Source organism: Atta cephalotes (genome assembly GCF_000143395.1).
Source record: "Atta cephalotes unplaced genomic scaffold scaffold00038, whole genome shotgun sequence".
NCBI classification, from domain to species: domain Eukaryota; kingdom Metazoa; phylum Arthropoda; class Insecta; order Hymenoptera; family Formicidae; genus Atta; species Atta cephalotes.
Window position 1 is genome coordinate 134,355 of NW_012130102.1, and position 15,844 is coordinate 150,198.

Sequence of the window (15,844 nt, forward strand, 5' to 3'; positions counted from 1 at the left end):
TTTTGAATTATTTAAGATATCTGAAAATGTACTTCAAACTTCTTCAGATTTTATATATTTTCAGAAATATAATGAGAAATTTTAAAAAATTTTAGAATATTTCAGAATAAAAATTCTAGAAAAGCCGTGTAGATTTTCTTCTGAAAAGTGTTTTAATTCGTATAAAATTTAATTCGTATAAAAAAATCTAAAAAATTTTTAAATGTCATATAAAATTGTATAGAAATTCTGAAATATTCTAAAATTTATATAAAAGTTCTGAAAAATTATGTGATAAATTTTTCTAAGAAAAATTTTCCCACCAGAATTGTTACTGACTTTACTTCATTCTGACTGTAGCATTCAAATGAACCGATTTGTGTAAGATCAATATTGTTTCAGTGTCTCCGCAATTCTGCGTCTCCAATGCATGTCGTTTTGTTTCTTTCCGCAATTGTTCTGAGAATCCTGTGGCAGTGTATGATTCGTTGTTGTATCCAAACTACTATTATTCGTTGAATTTACGTTTGGACATTCTTCCGACTGTATAATATGCTTCTTAATTGTAGAAACGCAGTTAGATTCTTGAAAAGAAATCGATTCTTGGTCAGAATCCTCGTGATCGTTGAAATTCCTTCTTTCTTTGGAATGCTTTTCATTCTCGTTTTCACTATGGTTGTCCTTTTCTTCTTCGCATCTTATGATTCCTTTATTGTAAACATCAGTCGTGGAATTTCTTTGATCTGTCACTCTTGGAAGAAGTGCCTCAATTTGCGAGGACGTAGAATTGTGATTTTCTTGCGGCGTTGGTTTATTGTTAGGATACGAATTCACTTTGGAGTTCTTGTCCTTAAGATAGTTTTGCACAAAGTAATTGTGGCTGCTGGCACTTTGTGGATACAATTTCTCCTCGATTCGACAGTTAAGCACCACTGCTTCAGCGATCGGAATCGGTTCTGTATATGTAAATATCTTCCTATCGGTCTTGTCCTCCAGCCTTCTGATGTTGATGGGTCCGTTGATCACTGGTACTGCGTTACTCACTTCACTGGTAGCTTTTATTACAGGCGTGATATTGCCCATGGAATCGAGTCGTGAGTTGATCTGATCATGAGAGCTCGCGATTGTCGTGACTATTTTACCAGTATTCTTCGACTGTGTCTTCTTCGACTTCTGTTTCTGCCGATGTTGATTATTCTTCACCGAACAAGATGGGTCCGCTTCAACTGGCGTTTTGCTTATCTCGCAATTATCTTCGGTATGGTGGTGCCTGATGTGTCGATTCAAGTTGTCCTTACGTCTAAATAGTGTCTGGCAGTACTCGCAGGAAAACGGTTTCTCGTCTGGAAGAAATAAGCGACTGTCATCATGTAAAAATAATATAATATTGGGGATTAGGGAAAAAGTCCCTTTACAAGTTTGTAAAAAGACCTTTCTCTATACATATCTTCATTAAAAATGATCAAAATTTAAATTTAAAGAAAGGGTTTTAAAAGCTTGAAATCTCTATTTTCGAAATAGTTACTACTATATATTTTCTTTAATTTATGTGAGTTTTATAATTTTTATATATAGAAAACTATTAGCTGGAAAAAATGAAAAATTTTCTTTTTACCTTGTAAGTCATTGTAGCGTGCCCAAAAAAATTGAGCAAATTTTCGATTTATCGTAAAAGCTTGAAGCTTTCCCTACAAAATTGTTTTTTAAAAATGTTTCTACGATTTTTTGTTCCCGAGTTACTCGCGAATTAAGTAAAAAGAAACATTCTGATTTTATTGTTTGTAACTCCGTTAAAAATCATCGTATCGCAATTAAAAATACAAATTCTTAAAGCTAAACGTTGCTCTATTAAATAGTATAATTGCCAATTTTTAAAAATAGAATATATGAATGGCTAAGCTTTTTTATCAACTTGTAAAAACTTTTTTCAATATTTAACGCACCTGAATGCACAGGTAAGTGCCGTCTTAATTCGCTCTTTGACAAGAAAACTTTGTTACAGTGAGCACAGGAGAATGGCCTTTCTTTTCCATGGATCCGTTTGTGCCGTATTAATAAAGATTTTTCTTTGAAACTCTTGTTGCACTGATCGCATCTGTGCGGCCGTTCGCCTGTAGTAATCAATTCATTATCATTATTTTAAAAATCGAAAAGATGATAAATAATTTTATGTCACATAATCATTATAGTAGATTTAAAAAATAAAACTTTTGTTTAGCATAACTTGGACAAAATTCATGAAAATAGAAAAGACTTTTCTATTTACTTGAATGCGTTTGCATGTGGCGTTTCAGATTAGTTAATATGCGGAAAGATTTGTCGCAGGATTTGCATTTATATATAGCCGTCGAATTGTGTATGCTTAAATGATTTTTTAAATCGTCCTTTTTGCTATATCGTTTATTACATTCGGAACATGGAAATTGCTTCTCCTCTGTAACATGTAATTACAGTTATATAAATGCATTGAGTAGTTTGTATATTATTATTTAAAATATTATCTTAAATAACTATATTTTTGAAATAGAAATTTTTACTTAGCAATGAAATCATTAATAAAGTTCAATTTCGAAGATATCAAAAAGTTTGCGCGTTTTTCGGCGTATTTCTTTTAATATCTTTGAAGTCATGAAAGCTTTATAAAAGTTCAGTTTTTATTAATATTCTATGCCAAATATCTGAAAATTAATGATAGACATTTCGAATATTCAATATTTTGGAACATTAAAAAAATTTTTTTTAACATTTCAGGATTATACTAGACAATTATATTCATCCCACGAAATAATATATAATGATCTATAAGAATTTATAACAAAAAATAGGTGATGTTGAGAAAAAAAATGATTTTGATTTATTTAAAGAATTTACTTAAAGAGAACTTTTTTCTACTCCACAAGCTAAACAATTCCATGAAATTAATTTTTCGAAAAAATGATTATTTAAGATAACATTTCAAGAATGATGAACGAATCATCTTGTACATCATATTGTTATAATTACGAAAAATACTTATAATCTCTATATTCAATAATATTAAAACGTTCATATCTGTTATCTAATAATTTAATACCAAGGGTAGTAACTAATTAAAACGTTAACAGTTAAAAAAAAAACAGTTAAAAGTTATTAATTTTTAACTTAACTTAGTTAATTTTAAATGCATTAATTTTTAACTTAATTTAGTTACTTTTAAACTTTAATTTATTAACTTTTTTTAAATTAAAAATTGTTCTACCTCTCTTAATGCTAATATTTTTTTTCTATAAAGTCTTAAACATTAGAGAATTAATTTAGAAAAAGTTCAATGATTTTATGATGAGAGAGACTGTAATAAGAGTCACACCGATAGCCAGTTTTTTATTGATTCGTTAAGTTTTGTCAATTCCCGTTTATATTTGAATCATACTAATTTTAGGTATCATAAATGTTATATATTTCAGCAATATAAATATGAAATGAGCCTTAGCTGAAGAATTGTTGTAGAACAGTACTGCACTTCCTAAATTTTTACGTTTTTTTTCTTTGTAACAGATGATATCTAGTCGATGTAGTCGTAAACATGCATGAGTAGTCGTTTAGAAATTAAGAAAAAATTAGATAAAGGTTAAAAGAAAAAATATAATGCAATATATTCCCTTCTCTCTTGCAAGATTCTACAAAACGCCTTATAGTGTAACTCTTATTATATATAAGTACTTACATATGAATATAAAATTAAATTTACCTAATAATCTATATTTGTAAGTAATTACTTTAAAGTAATCTCATTATAAGAAAAATTAAGACAAGAAAAAAAATTATTGATCTCAAAAATAATTTTTTTTAAATTAACTTTTTTTAAACTTAAATTAATTCAATCTTAGCTTTTACTAAATTAATTCTTTATTCCTTGAATTTTTAACTTAATTTTATATAATTTTACAAGCCATTAACTTTAACTTAATTTAGTTTAAAAAATTAACTTACCCAATCCTGATTAATAATGACTTGCTGTAATTAATTGGATAATTCTAATGCCTGTGTCACACTACGCATTGAAGACTGAAGATTGCGAATTGAGGATTAAAATGTAGCTAATTAGAATGGAACGGATTAAAATTAAAATTATTTGATTTTAATTAAATTCTAATCTTTAATTCGCAATCCTCATTCTCCAATGTGTAATGTGACGGGAATAAAGCACACTTACTGCTATGAGAAAACATATGTCTGTTGAGCTTATTCTGCTGAGGAAAAGCCTTGTCACAGAGATTGCACTTGTATGGCTTATATCCTCTATGGACTCTCTCATGATATTCGAAATGAGAGCGTTTCACGAAGCTCTTGTCGCATAAGGTACATTGATAAGGTTTGATACCTGTTACACAGGCATCATGATAACATTTGCCCTTCTTATTGCGAAAAATCTTATCACATATGTTGCACTTGTATCTTTCTGGTGTACCAGATAGTATTGTTATATGACTACGATTACGACGTTTGTTTTTGTTTTTTTCCACAACCTCCTTCTCACTATTTTTCGTTTTTGCCTGTAAACAAATAAAAATATGCTCCATCAACTTGCATTGCAAACAATTGCCATTCTGTTTTTCTAATAGTTATTTTCCAATCGAGTTTTTAATTTAATATAAAACACGGGGGAGTATAAGTTACTACTACTAATAAATTTAAATTAGAAATTTATTACTAAAAAATAAATAATTAGTTCTCCCAGTGTAAACTAAATTAAGAATTTGATTTTGGGAAATAATCATTGAAAAAATAAAATAAAAATTATTTGCTGTACGAGCTGACGAACAATAGCTATAATGAATGGATTTGCAAAATCTTTATACAAATGAAATATATAATTAATTAATAAAAAAATTAGATCGGTATCTACATTTTTTTCATATTGATTCTGCAAATTCTGCGAATCATGATCATTGTCATTTCTCAAATGATTCTCAATGTTCAATGCTACATTATAAGATTCTAGTCTTGGAATGTATGTTTCGCTGGAATTATCATTAGTGACTGTGTGATTAATGACTGTGTCATTAGTGACTGCGTCATTGGTGACTGCTACAGATCCATAAGTTCCTTCGTTGTTATCAAAAGTGATGTTCTCATAGAGACTCGACGATCCGTATTCGGCAAAGTTTGAATCCGAATGATTTTCCTTAGATTTGGAATCCTTGTTGATGACTAATTCTAATGGCAATACCACTTCATGCGATAATATTCGTGTATCACTTTGTTCTTTGTTCACAATGCATGGTTCTTCTGCGTTATCAAAAGTTTTATTATAAAATGGAAAAAATCTGACAAGGACAACTCGAAAGCTGCTTTAGTCTGTTCTTTCTAGCTGAATTTTTGGTCTCTTCAATGTAAAAAGAAAAAGAGAAAAGATAGACCAAAAATGATAGTTAAGAAACAGTTAAAAAGAACAGCCTTTTATCAAAAAATCCTGAATACCTTCTCTTTGAACATAGTGTTGAGTTTCACAGATTTTACATCCATGCTCCTCATATAGCAAGCACATTCGGCACTTGGTGTGGCCACAACTATCTTTTACAAGCCTTGAAAAGGATGCGTTTGTAGGTTGTCCACAATTCGGGCATGTCTCGCTTGTTGTAGCACATCTTCCTAATTCCTCAAGAAATATCATACTCTGTTTTTTCCTGCAGCATCAACGACTCAAGACTTGTAATACTTGCTTAAATAAATCTAAAAGAAAGATATAGTTGTACCAAATAATTTGTACACGATAGAATAGTATATATATATATATATATATATATATATTTCAACAACAGTGGATTTTATTAATAGATGTATATGTAATAATCTAATTAATTAGCGACTCTTTTTGAATAGCATAACTCCAATCTGAATCTTGAAATGAATCTCAAAATAAGAACAAAATTAGAACGTATTGTTTTACAGCAATAACAACAGAATATTGTGTTAATAATTAAGAATTAAATTATATTGTTCCATGTGTTTTTAATTGTTCCTAAAGATGACTTGTTAAAAATAGCCAATTATGAATATCATACATTAGGCCCAGTTCTATAAATATAAGATTAACTTTAATCTCAGTTTAATTTAACATTTATCTTTTCTCTAATTCCTAGAATTAGAGAAAGATAAATAGCAAGTTTTAAAGATAAAAATTAATTACATTTGTGGAACCGGCTTTATAGTTTTTCAATGCTTTATATATATATATATATACATGACTTACATTTATATTTACGTAATGTATACAATTATATCAAATATTTTTTATTTACTAACTTAATTAATAACAAAAATCTACTTCTGCTTTACGTTCATTCACGTACTTCACTCCATTTCATCTCTTTAATTCTTTTTCCTTTAATCAATGTTGCCAGATCATTTTGAATATTTTCCCCTAACACATATTTTTTAAAAATCCCCAACAGCTAGAAATAGAAATATCCTAATTTTGGTTACATGACATTTTCCCGAAAAAAAATTAGACTGGAAAATGTTGGTACTAATGTTGGTAATAAATGTTGGTAATAAAAATCTCTAGGCATGATTTTAATTTGTATGGGTTAGCAACACTGCTGAAGTAGGAAGGGTATGGTCAACGTGATGTTGCAAACGCTTTGAAGCGTTTTTAATTGGTCAGTTTGTAAAATTCTTTCTTCTAATTGGTTCATCAAACGCTGCAAAGCATTTGTAGCGGGACTTTGACAACCCTTGTTCGATACAGAATCGTTCCTTAGGGAATAGAGAACAAGGAGTCGATTCTGTATCTTGAAACGAGGTGAAAAATACAAAAGTGAGCGAATTTACTAGAATACTGATAATGTTGATCAACACTTAGTAAATTCGCTCACTTTTGTAATTTTCATCTTGTTTGAAAATACAGAATCGAGCTCCTGTTTTCTATTCTCTGTTCCTTTTATTGTGCGCAGCCCCTTCCGCGCTAGTGTGCAGGAGTCATTAAAAAGTGCAAATGAATAAACCTCATGTAGCGCTAACGTGTTCTCATTCTTGATCCATTATTACCGAACAGTATAGTTTCTAAGAGTAATTCTAATTAAAGAACACAATATAGTTATTGTTACATGCGTAAAAAATCGTTTCAATGTTTTTTATATAAATAATCACATATGTCGGGTTGCGCAAAATCTGTTGAGATTTAATCTATAGCGTCCTAACCTCAACATGTTGCATGGGTATGTATTTTTATTTTAAATGTTAAGAAAATTTAAAATAATTTTAATTTCTGTCTTAGTGTTTTATCTGTCTTAGTATTTTAGTGAAATCAATTGATTTCAATATATCTGTACTCTTAGAATTGTAAATCTTCTGTTTTAAGGCCTATGTTTACAGTTGTGTTTCTTCTCTATTGAGGTGTTCTTGTTATCGGCGAAACAATTCAAGACAAATCTTGAGAATCAATTCGATATTTGTTATAAACTAATGTTAATGTAAAGTTTGTACTTCTTAAATTTGCGTATCACGAACAATTCATTTCAATAACCTAATATTAAGGGTGATTCATTTTAATCTTAACAGGCAAATATTTAAAAAATTATGCAATTTTATCAAAAAACATTTCAAATACGAGTGAAGAAGAAGAGAAAGGTTAAAATGAATCATCTTGTATATTATGAAAAAAATTTATCTTAATAATATTTTAACTATGTATTATAAATGTTTTATGTTTAAATTCTAAACAGAATTGTAAGGCTTGTAATATATTCTTGTAAGATTTGTAAGAATTTTTAAGTGCTTATACCTTTATATAATGTTTTTACAGACACCTTCTTACTAACCATAAAATTGCAATAAATTGTAAATATTTACGAATAATCATATGTCTTATTATGATATGTATACATAAAATTAGAATACTAGTCGTAAGTTCTTACAAGTTTTATAAAAATACGTTACAAGTCTTACAATTCTGCTTAGAATTGATAACCCATTATTTTCTGTGTTGATTGAGTATAATTTATCATGTAGATGCAAGAAATTCTATGCAGGTGGCTTGAAGCTACCTGTGCAGATTATGTCTTCGAGATACGCTGGTACATTGTCCAAGGCAGAGGCCAGGAAACGAAGGAACCAGCTTTTCGACGAAGAGAAGCGGAGGCAACGATCAGAATTGGGTAGAATTGAGAAGATAGAAGTGAAATATAAGTTGGCAGAAGAAGAGATTATAATGGCAATGAATCGAAACATTTCTACACCGTACGACTGTGCCAGGCACATTTCTGAAAGCGTTGCTAAGATGTCAGCTATTGCCTTGGTAGATAATCAAGTTTGGGACATGCATAGACCATTTACGGGTGACTGCGAATTGCAACTGACTACCATGCAAAGTCCACGGATACGGATGGTTAACTACGCCTTCTGGCGAACTTGCTCGTTTATTCTGGGCGCTGTAGCGGATTCTGCATTCAAGGACAATATAAATTTGCACTTGCACAGTTTTCCTATTCCAAATATTACCTCAGGTAGCTTCATTTATGACGTATTTATTGATCTGCCGGACTGGCAGCCAACTAATTCTGAATTATGTGCCATGTCTGCACTTTTTGTCAAATTGAAAAATCGCGAATTACTACTGGAAAGGTTGGAAGTGCCGTCTAGCATTGCATTGGATATGTTTCAGGTAGAGATGGAATAAAATTGACTTAATTTATTAATCGTGAAACACAAATTGTTAGTTGTTTCTAATCACTTTTTAACTCGTGGTCAGAACACATGTAAGTCTGATAATCCTAGGAAAAAAAATAGTGTTTTCTCTGAAAGGATTGTTGTATGTTTATAATATATATGTCAAACAAGATTTAGAAACAGTAATTCTGTTAATAATATTTTATTTGTATCTTTCAAAACAGTCTTATACTGTAGATTAAGAATATATAATTAAACTTGAAAGTTTTTTCACTTTTAGCGTAAAAAAAATATGTTCCTGTTTTGAGTTAAATTTCTGTATAGGATTTACATATATTATATTCACGCATATATTTCTTCTGGAGTATTTTTTCAACTTTCTATGTTGCTAATTTACTAATTTGCGTTTTGTAAAAGTTGAATTGTATTTCTAAAGAAGAATTTTGTTTTTTTAACACTTTATATTATCACATACAATTATATCGTTAGATCATTACGGCTGTGTCCCAAAAATTTATCGCTAGCACTGAAAATGTTATAGTTTACGTGCACTATAGATTTCAGTACTGGCAATCAATTTTGGAACACAGCCTTCTTATTAAGATGTTAAAACTGGATATTGAGATATTATTTTACAAACAATTGCTATTATTTTTAGAATTACTTGATAAGTTGTTTGATCATATATTTACTTTCAGGATAATCCTTTCAAATCCCAGCAGATACCCAATATTGTGAAAAACAGTAACAACGGTAAAGTAACGTTGTATCGTATGGGAGACCATGTGGATATTAGCAAAGGCCCTATGGTAAGCAATAGCGGCCTGGTGGGACGCGTTACTGTATCGGCAATACACAGACTCACAGACGGATCCATGGATGGTCTACATCGCTTTCAAGGCATTGCTTTACCTAAAGGTATTCTACTTAATCATTTCGCCTACGGTATCTTGGAAAAACGCGCTAAGAAATTGAACACCATCACGTGGCAGCCTCATCGAGTGGAGGAGGAAGCAGTCAGCATAACAGCATCCGTGAATTAAAGACATTTCATTATTTAAGAAAGTTTTCTTGTAAATAAATATACATCTTTCAGTCACTTGGTTTTCAACATGTCATTTTATGACCTTTTGCTGTGTTTTTACAGATTAAGCCTTCTATTCTTTGACTATATACATGTTTTTTTCACTAGATTATGACATCAGAAGCGAGAATTTTGGCGTGCAATATATAGCAAAATAAATTTATTATTTTTATCTGTAGTAAAATAGAAGGTGTTTAAAAACTTCAATATTCGAATAAAATGTGCGGACCATTTTATTTTATCTTCAGTTACATAACAATAAAAATCGGTCTAATCGCTAAATATTATTGTACATTAGATATAAGAATGTATACATAATTCACCGACATTGCAAACGGTTCTTTCGAGGATTACACACCTCCCAGGTGAAGGTATCTGGCAGTCTGTTGATCTTGGACACCGCGCATTTTACACTTAGTTTCAGGTATAATTCTTGATTCGGATTGGTACCGCAGCTATCAAGGCTGTCTGTTTTCAGATTCATCCTTGTGGCAAGCGGCGCTAATTCTGGCGAACATCTAAATTAATAAAATCATGATTGTGATAGTTTTTTATTTTATTGTATACTCGAAAAAAAATGCAAACTTTAGACACTTAATCGAGAAGCCGTTCATTGAACAATTGCTTTAATTTACTCTATTATTTTATAATAATGTTATCGATATTATGTAACGATTATTATAAAACAATATTAGAAAAAAAAATCTCATAATCATTAAGTGTGATTATTTTATAATATTATTGATAAAGCAGAGATTAAATATTATTTTAATAATATCTCTCCAATTTCAGACATTTTATTTTTCAAGTTAAAGTTGATAAAGAAGCTTTATTTTCAAGAATTTTCAGAAAAAACTTCATTTTGCGACAGTCACACAATTAAGCAAGAAGATTTTTAAACAAGTTGTTTACAGGAAAATCGGAAAGGTTTCTTTTTTTACTATTGTGATTTGTGACAAATAATTTTTTATTCTTAGTAAATTGCCTTAATTGGATTCCAATGATCAAATCGAAGCAAGGCCTATTAGTCTCCTCTTCAATTTCTCCGCCAGTGTTTCCCGCGTTACTGATCCTGGTGTATTTGAATCTATTCTCGTAAGCGTATTTGCTCATATTACCATAATAAAAGAACTGGCCCCCATATTCGCCATATCCTGAATACGTGGAAGCCGGCGGTGGTCTTCGGGATGCTAACGATGGCGCCTGAAAAGGCGGAGAATCTCAATTGAAAAAAATAAAATGCATTTTTACTATATATCAGATAAACAAATTTTTTGATAAATTAATAAACATCATCTATGTAACAGCTAATAATTATTTTGCAATGAATTATTTACAGGTTTTTAAGATGCTTTGGTAATCACTATTATTAAAATTGTTGATTAATTTAATTTAAGGTATTATTTCAGTTTTAGTTTGCGATTTTTAAAAATGTATTTGAAAAAAATTTGCGTATTAATATAGATATTATTAAGCAGTAACGATTTCCTTTGACCAAAAATAGAATTGTTTATTATTTTTTTTAATCGATTTATGAAATCTTTTGACAAATGGCTGTGTAGTAGCTTTTCAGCGACTAGTTAAGTTTTACGAACCATCGCTCGAAGAATGAGCTTGCGTTCATAATGCAGCTTATGAAACAGATGTTTGTTGTAGCTGCCAACTAAACGGCGTAATCTCAGATACATATATCGTTGCTTGTCCCGCCAGCAATACTCGTTACTTGCATTAGGCACCCGTAAGCATGTGAACCATGCGCGTCTTAAGACGTATTTGAGATGCATGCTGACCTGGAAATTAAATAGATGGATTGGACCATATTCTATATACAGGGCTCATTTTAAATGATGATCTCAAATTTCTCTTGAACAGGGCATTTTAGAGAAAAATATTTCAGACAAAAATTTTGTGACTTCGAGGGGGACATAAAATGGTATTGATTTGACCTTAGATGGCATTGTTAAGGTCAGGACAAAGTCACTTTCCTTTAATTAATGACAACCTTCCTTTAATTGATGATAACGCCATTTAAGATTTAATTAATAGTATCATCTTATGCCATCCTCGAAATCACAAAACTTTTGTCTTGAAATATTTTTCTCTAAAATGCACTGTTCAAGAGAAATTTAAATCGTTTAAAATGGGACACCCTGTATATCGCTCTTTTGCTTCAAAAGTAGACAAGCATTTATTCCATAATTCCATATATAATATTTATCCTGGAATAATTTGGTTTTTTTAAAATTAACACAAAAAAATTAAGTTTCCTAGAAAAGAGAAAAACTGGATAGAAAATTATTAACTAATCAAAGCCATTAAAAAATTCTTAACCAATTCTGATCCAATGTCATTTTTATTTCACAAAAACTTAAAACTCCTTAAAAACTATTTTTTTTAGTTAATTCTTATTTTAATTATTTGGAGTTGTGATGATTTTGATAATTTTTTTTTAAATTAATTTATTTATAATGATTGAGCGGGTATGTTAACTTTATTCATAGTAAAAATTTGAGAATCATTTTTTAGTTTTTTTAGTCGTGTCACATTTGAAGTAAAATAGCGATGTATATAATAGTGCAATATCCACAGACTCTGTTTTGATTTAAATTCTTATAAATCTCTTTTTTGCTTTAAATTCTCATTTAACATTTTCATTTAAGAAATGTTTGTATAATATTAAAGAAATATCGCTATCAGTGATTTTTCTCGACTACCTTAGATAATTAAAATTTGAAAATTTAGATTGACTTTACGAGACATTTTTTTTTAGAAATTCTTAGGAATTTTGAAAATTTTGAATGTTTGAAATTCTTGACTTTAGAAAATTCCCTTAGAAATTGGAAATCTTTTCGTTTTAAAATAAAATATAAGAGAAATTGTTAAAAATAAAATTTCTTCTCTCAAATCTTAATATCTTATAAAATATCTTAATAATTTTATAAACAAAATAATTTGAGATAATAAAGTTTTATAAATGTAAAAGGAAAAAATGTATTGTTGAAAAATTCAAGATTTCACGAGATTCAATACATTCAAGAAACTTTCAAAATTAAAAAAAATTTTTAATTTTAAATAATATTTGGATTTTTGTAATATATAAATGTGCCAAAATATTCGATATGTCCTGTTCATCATTGAATATCGCATCTTCAAAAATTCTTTACCACGGGATTGTCAGTTCTTGATGAAATCCTAAAGGATAGCACCTGCCGACCTTCTTCCAGACAGTCCAGAACGTCGACTATCTTACATCCTGATACCAGCGCAGATCTATTGACGATTTGTCTTTACTGATCATTGCTTAAACGAACATGAGCGATAGCTATTCGATCGAAGATTGTTGATTCATTAATCGAACGCTGATAAGTGATATTAAATGCAATATTAAATGGTGAGATGATGAAAATAAGGAGATTACCCATTTATTTTGCGTTCAGTAACTTTTTCGAAGTGATCCATGAAATTCTCGCAAGTGCGTGTGAAGATCTGCAGGTCGATATAACTAAAGACGCGCGACTCTTGGCAAGGATTGAAGACCGTCTGCAGTAGGCAATTGAGATTATCGAGGATTCTACCGCCGTAAAAGCAGGAGATGGGTAAATCACGTGATCTATTTAACGTAAATAAAATAGGTAAGGAAGTATTGATCCTTTTTTTATACGTTTACATAAATTTAACGGAATTCTCTTTCTTAAAATTAATGCCCATTCAGCAGGAAAAAATATATTTTAAATCGGAGGAGAATATTCGAATAAATTAATTAATACATTAATATTTAACGATACATTAATGTTAAAGTTTTTTTTATCTTATATTACGGAAAAAGTCCCTTAAAAAACCTTTCCCCATTAATATCTTTATTAAAAATGATCAAAATTTAAATTTAAAAAAAGATTTTAAAGCTTGAAATCTCTACTTTTGAATGGTTGCTATATTTTTTTAATTTATGTGAGTTTTGTAATTTTTACATATAGAAAACTACTGAAAAAAGTGAGAAATTTTCTTTGTAGGTCTGTAGCGTGCTCAACAAAATTTGAACAAATGTTTGATTATCTATCGTGAAAGCTCGAAGTTTTCTCCACAAAATTTTTTTTTTCTTTAATGTTCCTATTTTTTATTTCCAAGTTACTCTGTTAAATTAAATAAAAAGGAACATTCTAACTTTATTGCACGTAATTAAGTTAAAAATTATCGTATCGCAATTAAAAATATAGATTCTTAAAGTTGAAACGTTGCTCTATCAAGTTGTATAATTGCCAATTAAAAAAAATAGACTATATGGGTTGCTAAAAAGATTTTTGTCTTTTGTAAAAAGACTTTTTCCCCAATATATCATATGTTTTAATTTTTAGAAGTTTTAAAAAATATTTAAACTCCGGAGAGAAGATACAATATGTAGCACAAAAAATATAAAAGTGCATATTTTTAAATTATAAGGACATGGAAGAAAATATTGAATATGAGGAATTTCCTAAAGTTGAATAGCAAACAGATTTAAAAATCAATTCAATAATCTTGAATAAACTAGCGGGATTTTATAGCAACCAAATAGTAATGATCTAATATAGATCATCAGTTTGAGGTTGAAGAATTCAGAAACCTTGGATGGGTATATCGCCATGTGACTGCCTTCAGCATTCGATATTGGCAGCGAATAAGTTCCAGCGCGTTAAAAATTTTGTTGCATTCTACTAACTCCGTGTTAGTCTTTACGTTGTTCATGAGGTCTTCCGTGCGTTTTATTGCAATCTCAAGCTTGGTGCCAGCCACTAGAAATTCGCTGTTCAGTACGGTGGCAGCAATGTCGTAGCAGCGTCTATTTAACAATTAGGATCAAGAAAGAAATGAGAAAGTATCTAGACTTCTTTAGAAAATATGAAATATTTTAGAGAAAGCTGGAATTTAAAAGATTGATTTAGGATTTATAATTTTTAAGAGGAACAAGAAATTCCAAAATTTTCTTTTAAATCTGATGGTTTTGAAGTTGACAGATCTAAATGATTTAGTTTTTAACATCAAATTCTTCTTTCTATGACTTCCAATTTTGAAATTTAAAATCTCAAAGCAAAATACTGAAGTATATTTAGGATCACAGTTATGCAGTGCAATACAGAAATTACAGTATAAAATCTATCCATTAAAAAAATGTATTTTCTAAACATTTAATATTTAAATTCACAATATATTCCAAAAATTAATAGTAAATTAGGAAATTAATTAGAATAAATATATTGATGAGCGGTAAAATTCTAATAATTGTTTTCGTAATTTTTAAAACTGCCTTTAATTTTGCTAAATTGGCATTGGATCTACCTGGAGACTAAACGAACGGTGCAGGCTACGTCGTGCAATGGTAGCATCTTCAGGATGATACTGAGGATTTCCGGCGGTAAACTATCCAACGTGTATCCGACACTCTTGCATTCTTGTGCGTCCTGTCTGCATCGTGAGAATACTCTCCGCCGTTTCGCGCCCATTTGACTCCTTTTGGATTTCGTCCTTGCTCGCGATCGTGAGCAATTACAATCGATCGCGATCAATCATGAAAATTATGTGCGTCTTTGCATACCGATCACGATTGAAAAAATTTTTTTTTTCGGTTATAGGACAAGAATTCTCGAAATTTTGCAAGAATCTTTTGAGGAGTAAGAACTCTCTAATTTGCACGAAACAAAAGAGTCTTATATCACAATTCTCTCCTATCATTGTGGGAATAACTTCAATCTGAAGACAAGCGAGAAGCTATGGCCTATGATTGAAATGAATATACATCTTCCTAGATTCTAGATGATACAAGTCTAAAAACATGCTAATTTTATCTTTAAAGATCTTTTAAATTCTCTGTATTTCTACAAAAATTATCGTAATAACACTTACGATTTCTATTGCTGTATTGCAATATGATTAACTTAAATTTTGTCTTTAAATTATTTTTTCTTCAATTAATCATTTCTTGAATTATTTTTGTATAAACATCTCGATATTATTTTCAAAATCTGTTTTTGAAAAAAATAATTAGTATATAATATGTATTTTTTTATTAAAAAATTTATATAAAATAAATGTAAAGATCGAGGAATAAAACGAATACAAGAAGTAACTCCATTGGTTCAAGATTTATTTTTTTATATA

The 15,844-nt window shown here is 29.7% G+C and overlaps 3 protein-coding genes across 3 annotated transcripts; 1 reads left to right on the plus strand and 2 right to left on the minus strand.

The window, feature by feature from the left end:
• Positions 1-366: 366 nt before the first annotated feature.
• On the minus strand, positions 367-5,632 carry LOC105621924 (zinc finger protein 578-like). The gene is made up of 6 exons (XM_012203362.1): positions 5,440-5,632; positions 4,859-5,247; positions 4,172-4,514; positions 2,246-2,413; positions 1,923-2,090; positions 367-1,322 (listed from the first exon to the last, which is right to left on the minus strand). The coding sequence occupies exons 1-6, from the start codon at positions 5,630-5,632 to the stop codon at positions 367-369; spliced, it is 2,217 nt and encodes a 738-aa protein (XP_012058752.1).
• Positions 5,633-7,167: 1,535 nt separating this feature from the next.
• Positions 7,168-9,671, plus strand: LOC105621867 (39S ribosomal protein L39, mitochondrial). Its single transcript, XM_012203306.1, has 3 exons — positions 7,168-7,178; positions 7,972-8,623; positions 9,327-9,671. The coding sequence occupies exons 1-3, from the start codon at positions 7,168-7,170 to the stop codon at positions 9,669-9,671; spliced, it is 1,008 nt and encodes a 335-aa protein (XP_012058696.1).
• A 360-nt stretch (positions 9,672-10,031) lies between these two features.
• Positions 10,032-15,189, minus strand: LOC105621925. Its single transcript, XM_012203363.1, has 7 exons — positions 15,026-15,189; positions 14,313-14,528; positions 13,131-13,322; positions 12,877-12,997; positions 11,314-11,502; positions 10,698-10,915; positions 10,032-10,230 (listed from the first exon to the last, which is right to left on the minus strand). Exons 1-7 carry the CDS (start codon positions 15,187-15,189, stop codon positions 10,032-10,034), a joined length of 1,299 nt encoding a protein of 432 aa, XP_012058753.1.
• Positions 15,190-15,844: the final 655 nt, after the last annotated feature.